Below are 10,000 nucleotides of genomic sequence, written 5' to 3'. Positions count from 1 at the left end.
TTAGCCTGTTTAGCCTGTGTTTAGCCTGTTTTTAGCCTGTGTTTAGCCTGTGTTTAGTCTGTATTTTAGCCTGTTTATAGCCTGTGTTTAGTCTGTTTAGCCTGTGTTTTAGCCTGCGTTTAGTCTGTATTTTAGCCTGCTTTTAGCCTGTGTTTAGTCTGTATTTTAGCCTGTTTATAACCTGTGTTTAGCCTGTTTAGCCTGTTTATAGCCTGTGTTTAGCCTGTTTAGCCTGTGTTTAGTCTGTATTTCAGCCTGTGTTTAGCCTGCGTTTAGTCTGTATTTTAGCCTGTTTATAGCCTGTTTATAGCCTGTGTTTAGCCTGTTTATAGCCTGTGTTTAGCCTGTTTAGCCTGTGTTTAGCCTGTTTATAGCCTGTGTTTAGCCTGTGTTTAGTCTGTATTTCAGCCTGTGTTTTAATGTGTGTTTTAGCAAGTATATGTTAGGGTGACCAGACGTGCCGGTTTGACCGGGATAGTCCCGATTCTGAGTTGCGCGTCCCGAGTCCAGACAAAAGCCTTTCGGGACGCTAAAATGTCCCCGTTTACACCAACCACTATGAAACTGTCCCGGTTGTCAGTGATTACATAGCTGACGAGGTCTTATTTTAGCCCGATCAGTAACTAAACCCATGTAGAAAGACTAATAAAGCGTCCAGCGTATGATTTTAACAATGTGTGTGTCAGTCAGTCGTAGCGGTCTGCGTCTGCATAATCTGTGCACGACGAGCGCTGGGTGGAAATGTTCACGCATTTCAAAAGCAGGGAGATACTGTTAAAAAATGTAGGTTGGTCAGTTCGCCATGTGTCTACCGGGCTCACATGCTCCCTTTGAGCAGATCTTTTGGCTGATGAACAACACATGACTGATGGACTGGCGACAGGAAGCGTATGACCATTCTCACCTTAAAGACTTTAAAATACTGTATAAGGAATGAATGTTTCCAATAGGGAAGCTATCAGCTCTATCAAATGAGATTACATGTGTGTGTGTGTGTGTGTGTGTGTGTGTGTGTTGTTGGTTAGAATAACACTGGTAACACTTTACGTAAGGGTGCATGAATTATCATGAATTCATGCATGAATTAATGGATGTAGGCCTATGTATTATTATGCATTATGTAATTAATGACGTATGTGTTACTGCATAATATCCCAGGAATCATCAGGAATTGACGTGTTCATAGTCTGTCATCGTGACCTCATACATGAACAACACAACTAAAGTATTAGCTACGTGGGCACCATTATGGTTTATTAAGCACGATCATGATTATTTATTTTTCTGCAAAAAAATGTGGTCATCACTGCGCAAAAATTGTGATTTGAACACAACTTGTGCAAAATGATGTCCCCACGTTACCTGACGCTTTAGCTGATGTGTTGTTCATGCATGAGGTCGTGAATGAGAGGCTCTGAGCTCATGTCTATTCCTGATGATTCATAAGATATAAAGGAAGGAAGTAATGCACAAATCATGAATTAATTCATGCATGGATTCATAATTCATGTACCTTTACCGTCAAGTGTTACCATAACTGTAGTTCAAGCCTGTGGCAGCAGTTCCAAATATTTAGTTTAGCGCCATGCAACGAAAAATACCTTTTCACAAGTTCAGTGGGTGTATTATCCAAAAGAATGCTCTGAAAAATAAAGTTGGTCCCACGCAAAACTCACTCAATGTCTTTTAATATAATGTCTTAGATATGTAGGCCACATACCAAGAACATTCATGACTATTAACGGAGATAGCCCATTATGTTGTGAGCAGGAGGCCTGCGTGTGCTGCTGGCATCTGTCTGTCTGTGTCTGACCTGGGCCGGCACATGTTCACGTTAAGCGTGTGCGTCCACGAGCACTACGGTCACGCGCCAAGTGTCCCGGTTTTAGTTCCGGGAAATCTGGTCACCCTAATTTAGCCTGTTTTAGCGTGGTTTGGCAAGTGCTTAAGCCTGTGTTTTACCACGTGTTTTACCACGTGTTTTACCACGTATTTTACCACGTGTTTTAATAGCGAGTAATTTAGTGCGTTAACTGTGTATTTAGTCTGCGTTTTAGCGAGTTTATGTGTGTGTTTAGCGTGTATTTTCATGTGTTTAGCATGTGTTTAGCGTGTGTTTAGTGATTATTCAGCGTGTGTCTGGCGTGTGTCTGGCGTGTGTTTGGCGTGTGTTTGGCGTGTGTTTGGCGTGTGTCTGGCGTGTGTTTAGTGATTATTCAGCGTGTGTTTGGCGTGTGTTTGGCGTGTGTCTGCCGTGTGTTTGGTGTGTGTTTAGTGTGTGTTTGGCGTGTGTTTGGCGTGTGTTTGGCGTGTGTCTGGCGTGTGTCTGGCGTGTGTTTGGCGTGTGTCTGGCGTGTGTTTGGCGTGTGTTTGGCGTGTGTTTGGCGTGTTTGGCGTGTGTTTGGCGTGTGTCTGCGTGTGTTTGGCGTGTGTTTGGCGTGTGTTTAGCGGTGTTTGCGTGTGTTTGGCGTGTGTCTGGCGTGTGTCTGGCGTGTGTTTAGTGAGTATTTAGCGTGTGTTTAGCGTGTGTTTGGCGTGTGTTTGGCGTGTGTTTGGCGTGTGTTTAGTGAGTGTTTAGCGCGTGTTTGGCGTGTGTTTGGCGTGTGTTTGGCGTGTGTTTGGCGTGTGTTTAGCGTGATTTTGGCGTGTGTTTAGCGTGATTTTGGCGTGTGTTTGGCGTGTAGCTGTACGTGTATCCAGCCGAGCGTCAGCAGGTTCTGTTGGTCCTGGAAGCTGAACAGTTCCTCCACGTTCTCCATGTCGCAGAAGTCCGGCCCGGCCGACTGTTTGGGGATCACCACGTGAGTCAGCATGAGCTGGTCGTGCGCCTGCGGGCGAGAGACAGCGTTAGACAGCAGCTCGGCTGTGATTGGTTGCTTTGTTGGCCTGTGGACAGTCTCACCAGTCGTCCACAGAGGACGCCACACGTCTCTATTCCTCTGGCGGTGTTGGAGTCGGCCAGCAGCAGGAACCGGTAGGTCAGGTCTCTGGGAATCACCACGCGCCTCAAACCCTCCACCCTCGGAGCTGGACACACACACACACACACACACACACACACACACACCGCAGAAACACACACACACACACACACACACACACACACACACACACACACACACACACACACACACACACACACACACACACCGCAGAAACACACACACACACACACACACACACACACACACACACACACACACACACACACCACACACACACACACACACACGCAAACACACACACACACACACACACACACACACACACACACACCGCAGAAACACACACACACACACACACACACCGCAGAAACACACACACACACACACACACACACCGCAGAAACACACACACACACACACACACACACAGTAACTTTATAAATCTACTAGCCGTGTTGGCTGATCAAAAAAAGTTATGTGTGTGTGTGTGTGTGTGTGTGTGTGTGTGTGTTTCTGCGTGTGTGTGTGTGTGTGTGTGTGTGTGTGTGTGTGTGTGTGTGTGTGTGTGTGTGTGCGTGTTCTCACTGTGAACTCCAGCCAGCGTAGCGGCCGGTTGGCTGACGGGGGCTGGCTGTCTGTTCCTGTTAGGATCCGCCCCCTGGGGTCGTACCCTGTCTCTGATTGGCTGCTTAGACACACAGGAGCCATCCGTCACCTCAGGCACTTTGATGTCCACCTGAAGGAGAAACATGTTGGAGCTGTCACTTCAATAACACACACACACACACACACACACACACACACACACACACCTCACTGAGATATTATAAGTACTTTAATAAAAATAATACTTCACCTGATACATGAAGCTAGTGTAATCTTAGCTCAGTGTTAGGATAAACGTTAACCAGTATCAGTATCAGCTCCGATACTGCCTAAAACGCTGGTATCAGTATCAGGAAGTACTGGAGTTAATGCAGCGATCAGATACCACGTAATAAAGCCCTGAAGATAATCTACGTTAAAGTAGATTATTCATGTTATTTTTCCGTTATAACTGACTGTTAAACTGGAGAATAACAGAAAGTTCTGGAGAGTTCATGTTTCACAAAGAGTTTAACCTGAGCCAGACCGACAACAAAGATAGAAATAATATCACATCCATACAGGGATAGTAGTATACAGCTGTTATACATCATCTATACAGAGATAGTAGTATACAGCTGTTATACATCATATCATCTATACAGAGATAGTAGTATACAGCTGTTATACATCATCTATACAGAGATAGTAGTATACAGCTGTTATACATCATCTATACAGAGATAGTAGTATACAGCTGTTATACATCATATCATCCATACAGAGATAGTAGTATACAGCTGTTATACATCATATCATCCATACAGAGATAGTAGTATACAGCTGTTATACATCATATCATCCATACAGAGATAGTAGTATACAGCTGTTATACATCATATCATCTATACAGAGATAGTAGTATACAGCTGTTATACATCATATCATCTATACAGAGATAGTAGTATACAGCTGTTATACATCATATCATCCATACAGGGATAGTAGTATACAGCTGTTATACATCATATCATCTATACAGAGATAGTAGTATACAGTATACAAAGATGAAAAATGTTGTGTTTACTTCACACAAGAGCAGCCATTTCCCCTGTTGCCATGGGAATGTTATGAAGTGATGTAATTACGCGACGTGAACGTCATCTAAAAGCTGCAAACCCCGCGATGAAGCCGCGATGAAACAGCAGTTTTAAAAAGTTCCCGCAATTTCATCGCATTAAATAGCCTAAATATCCTGAATATTCCATCGTATTTTTTAAGAGAACGTGACGCATAATCAAGGAGTTTAGCTGCAACAATCGCAAAAAAACTCCCCATGTTTCTGGAAGGACTGCTGAGCGATGCGACGATGCGACGAAGCGACAGCCAATCGGAGTGAGGCAGCGTGACGTATGTCAGTGGCTCGAGTCGAAGAAAATGATTCAAGATGGCGGAAAGCGTTTCAGGACATCGTATTTCTGTATCGGATATGTTTGGCATTTTATCTCATATATTTTGTTACTTTTATCGAGAAATAAATGCTTTTAAATCCAAAAACAACAGATCCCGTGTCTCTGGACGGAGACCAGTGACGTCTCTGGACGGAGACCAGTGACGTCTCTGGACGGAGACCAGTGACGTCTCTTTCCCGGTGATGGCTGAGCGTTACTGAGCAGCCTCCAACTGAGCTTGAAGACGTAGATGTGACGTGAGCAACCTGTCTGAAAGTTGGAAGTCTTCTGGTAGCTGTGCCAAGAGAAATCTCAATCATTCCCAATCTAGCAGAGACGGAGAGCGTAGGTATATGTAAGGAGATAACATAGACACAGGCTCATTATTGATCACTAAAATGATAGTTAACATTAGTCATTACACTTAAACAGCTGATGGAAGTCCAAACTGCCTGAGAGCTTCTCCTGTACTATACGGTAACTCCTCTACTATGAGACAGGAAGTCTCGTGGTTATGACCCAATCGTTAGCCTATTGTTATAAAAACGTCTGCTACGGAGCCATAACGTGAGCTACAAGGTAATGGAGCCTTTTATACATTGTCGTGTTTCTTTAGAAATAAACAACGGACAAATAGAGTCTTTAAACGCTTCAGATGTAAAGGTATTCTCTGTCAAAGTGACGTCAGAATGAATGGCAGTCAATGGGATGCTAACGGGATGCTAACGGGGGGTGATGGCTTGGTAGCATCAACATGGCGCCATAGGAGCTATGCTTTGTGGAAGTTGGCTTACCCCTTGCTTTTTTGTCGCGTAGCATTTTTTCAAATGTCAAAATCCCTTCCCAGGATGCTTTGCGGGTGCGCTGAAGTCGCTTGACGTCACCAATAGGAATAGAGTGGAGCGCGGCAGTCAATGGGATGCTAACGGGAGGTGATGGCTTGTTAGCATCATAGCGCCCTAGGAGCTATGCTTTGTGGAGGCTGGCTTACTCCCTTGGGCCATACCTACGTATATTTTTCAATGTAACAGTGGTGCCTAATGTCACCTTTGGCTCCGCCTCCCCTGCTCTCCGATTGGCCAGTTCCTGGCGTCTCAGCTGGTCCTCGAAGTATTGAAACTGCTGCGATTGGATCTGCAGACGTCGCAGAGCGGCGACACGCTGACGCTCCTCCTCCAGCAGCAGGCCCCGCCTCCTGTCCTCCTCGCCCAATAGAGAGAGCCGCTGCAGCCCACACCCCTCAACCGCTGCCACTTTGGCTGCCGCCTCGCTCTGAGGAAACAGGAAGTCACATGACCAGATCTGCTGCGTGTTTGTGTTACAGCTGCAAAGATGAATTAATTAATCATCAACTATTAAAATAATCTCCAACTATTCTGATAATCTATTAACAGGGTTTCAGTCTTTTTAAGACCTTTTTAAAGACCTTTAAACCGACGTTGCTCTTTCTACGGACTAGAGGAAGAAGAAAAAGGTAAAGAACGGCAAACGCTTCCAGTTTCCCCTCGAGCTCGTCCGCGCTTCCCATTTCCCCTCGAGCTCGTCCGCGCTTCCCGTTTCCCCTCGAGCTCGTCCGCTCTTCCCCTCGAGCTCGTCCGCGCTTCACCTCGAGCTCGTCCGCTCTTCCCCTCGAGCTCGTCCGCTCTTCCCCGTTTCCCCTCGAGCTCGTCCGCTCTTCCCCGTTTCCCCTCGAGCTCGTCCGCGCTTCCCGTTTTCCCCTCGAGCTCGGCCGCGCTTCCCCGTTTTCCCTCGAGCTCGTCCGCGCTTCCCCTTTTCCCCTCGAGCTCGGCCGCGCTTCCCCGTTTCCCCTCGAGCTCGGCCGCGCTTCCCCGTTTCCCCTTGAGCTCGTCCGCGTTTCCCCTTGAGCTAGTCCGCGCTTCCCATTTCCCCTTGAGCTCGTCCGCGCTTCCCCTCGAGCTCGTCCGCGCTTCCCGTTTTCCCCTCGAGCTCGTCCGCGCTTCCCCTCGAGCTCGTCCGCTCTTCCCCTCGAGCTCGTCCGCTCTTCCCCGTTTCCCCTCGAGCTCGTCCGCGCTTCCCCTCGAGCTCGTCCGCTCTTCCCCTCGAGCTCGTCCGCTCTTCCCCTCGAGCTCGTCCGCTCTTCCCCGTTTCCCCCTCGAGGCTCGTCTGCGCTTCCCTCGAGCTCGTCCGCTCTTCCCAGTTTCCCCTCGAGCTCGTCCGCTCTTCCCCTCGAGCTCGTCCGCTCGTCCCCGTTTTCCCCTCGAGCTCGTCCGCTCTTCCCCTCGAGCTTGGCCGCTCGTCCCCGTTTCCCCTCGAGCTCGTCCGCTCTTCCCCTCGAGCTCGCGCTCGTCCCGCTTTTCCCTCGAGCTCGTCCGCTCTTCCCCTCGAGCTCGTCCGCTCTTCCCCGTTTCCCCTCGAGCTCGTCCGCTCTTCCCCTCGAGCTCGTCCGCTCGTCCCCGTTTTCCCTCGAGCTTGTCCGCTCTTCCCCGTTTTCCCCTCGAGCTCGTCCGCGCTTAAAAAAAAAAAGAAAAAAAAAAAAAAAGAGTAGTGCACGACCTCGGCTCGCGCACTTTAAATCCGGAAACGCCGACGAGATCTACGTCATTTTGGCGTCACGATGGCGTGCGCCAGCTTGGCTGCTGCTACTGTAAAGCGGCTAGAGGTAGCGTTGCATGGACGTAGGGGAAATTTAAGACCTAGAACACAATACTTTTGCGAATTTAAGACTTTTGAAGACCCCACAGAAACCCTGAATAATCAGTTTGAGTCATTTCTTTCTGATGAAACAGGTAATCTTGTGTGATGTCAGCTTGTTAAATATGAATATGTTCTAGTTCATTCTCTAAAGAGGACGTTATTTTGGGCTTTTTGGGTAAACACTGATCCACATTTTAGAGACAGAACTACTCATCCATTCATCCAGACCATGATCACACGTTAATCCAGCCTGGAGATCAGTACCTGGGCTCGGAGGTACTCGCTGTGCTCCCGGCTGTATTTCTCCTGAAGACGTTTCTTCAACTCGTCTTTTCGAGGAAACGCCACTTCCTGAAGTTTCTATAGAGGCAAAGACACAGAATACACATTAATACTACAACTACCGCTGAAGAGTCGCTGCAGAGGTTATACTGTATATATATATATATATATATATATATATACATACACACACACACGTTGTTTATACATTATTCATATCACATAGCCATATTTATTCTGCTCTTATAACACCACTATATTTCTGGTCCTGTCTATACTTGTTTATCACAACGTCACGTTGGACTTTTCTGCTTTTTTTGCACTTCTGGTTGGACTCAAACTGCATTTCGTTGTCTTTGTACTCGTACTCTGCACACTGACCATACAGTTGAATCTAATATTAATATTAATAATTATTAGGGAGGCGCTGATAATAACGCTGCCGTTACCTTCATGATGAGCTGCTTCTCGGAGACGCTGCACTGCTGGTAGTCTCTGTGAGCCGGCAACTTCTCTACAAACAGACTGGACACAGCAACACAGCAACATGAGCAACTTCTCTACAAACAGACTGGACACAGCAACACAGCAACATGAGCAACTTCACTCTCTCTCTCAAAATATTAAAACTTCTTTCACAAATCTTCCCTCAAAATATCCAAACAGTTCTGTGTAGCGGGACATCTCCACACACACACACACACACACACACACACACACACACACACACACACACACACACACACACACACACACACACACACACACACACACACACACACATATATACAGAGACACACACACACACACACACACACACACACATACAGAGACACACACACACACACACACATATACACACACACACACACAAATATATACGGAGACACACACACACACACACAGAGAGAGAGAGACACACACACACACACATATATACAGAGACACACACACACACACACACAAATATATACAGAGACACACACACACAAACACACACACACAGAGAGAGAGAGACACACACACACACACACACACACACACACACACACACACACACACACACACACACACACACTCACACACACACACACACACTCACACACTCACACACACACACACACACACACACAGAGAGACACACACACACACACACACAGACAGGAGCTGGACATGGCAGCAACAGTCCCGAGTGTTTAGCGTATTGTCTCACGTGATGAACTTGGTGTAGAGGACGTAGGCGTTCTCCAGACTCCCCTCCTCGTGGTAAACGGCCGCCATGCGCTCCATCTCCACGCCGGAGCGGAGGTAGCGCCTCAGCGCCACGTCCTCGCTGATCTCCACGCTGCACCCCATCTTCCCCAGCGCTCGCACTCGCTCCGCCGCCGGCAGAGACACATCGGTGTAGTCAGGGTCAGCTGCCAGCTTCTTCTACACACACAGAGAAACACACACACACACACACACACACGCCACGGAGACACACACACACACACACACACACACACACACACAGAGACACACACACACACACACACACACAGAGACAGAGAAACACACACACACACACACACGCCACAGAGACACACACACACACACACACAGGCAGAGAAACACACAGACGCCACAGAGACACACACACACACACACACACACACACACACACACACGCCACGGAGACACACACACACACACACACACACACACAGAGACAGAGAAACACACACACACACACACACGCCACAGAGACACACACACAGAGACAGAGAAACACACACACACAGAGACAGAGAAACACACACACACACACACAGGCAGAGAAACACACAGACGCCACAGAGACACACACACACACACACACACACAGACACACACACACAGAGACACACACAGACGCCACAGAGACACACACACACACACACAGAGACAGAGAAACACACACACACACACACGCCACAGAGACACACACACACACACACACACACACACACACACACACACACACACACACACACACACACACACACACACACACACACACACACACACAGAGACAGAGAAACACACACACACACACACACA

The 10,000-nt window shown here is 47.6% G+C and overlaps 1 protein-coding gene across 1 annotated transcript in view; it reads right to left on the bottom strand.

Annotated features, from left to right (window-relative positions):
• Positions 1 to 10,000, bottom strand: part of stambpl1 (STAM binding protein-like 1) — an 18,992-nt gene that overhangs the window by 4,819 nt on the left and 4,173 nt on the right. The window contains exons 3-9 of the mRNA XM_078279253.1: positions 9,132 to 9,349; positions 8,368 to 8,443; positions 7,901 to 7,996; positions 6,029 to 6,253; positions 3,531 to 3,681; positions 2,903 to 3,027; positions 2,691 to 2,828 (exon numbers count right to left, since the gene is read on the bottom strand). Coding sequence (XP_078135379.1) covers positions 2,691 to 2,828; positions 2,903 to 3,027; positions 3,531 to 3,681; positions 6,029 to 6,253; positions 7,901 to 7,996; positions 8,368 to 8,443; positions 9,132 to 9,349 — 1,029 coding nt within the window. The remainder of the gene's footprint in view (positions 1 to 2,690; positions 2,829 to 2,902; positions 3,028 to 3,530; positions 3,682 to 6,028; positions 6,254 to 7,900; positions 7,997 to 8,367; positions 8,444 to 9,131; positions 9,350 to 10,000) is intronic.

This window comes from Sander vitreus, chromosome 21, assembly GCF_031162955.1.
Source record: "Sander vitreus isolate 19-12246 chromosome 21, sanVit1, whole genome shotgun sequence".
Lineage (NCBI taxonomy): Eukaryota > Metazoa > Chordata > Actinopteri > Perciformes > Percidae > Sander > Sander vitreus.
This window is presented reverse-complemented; position numbering and strand designations above follow the sequence as displayed.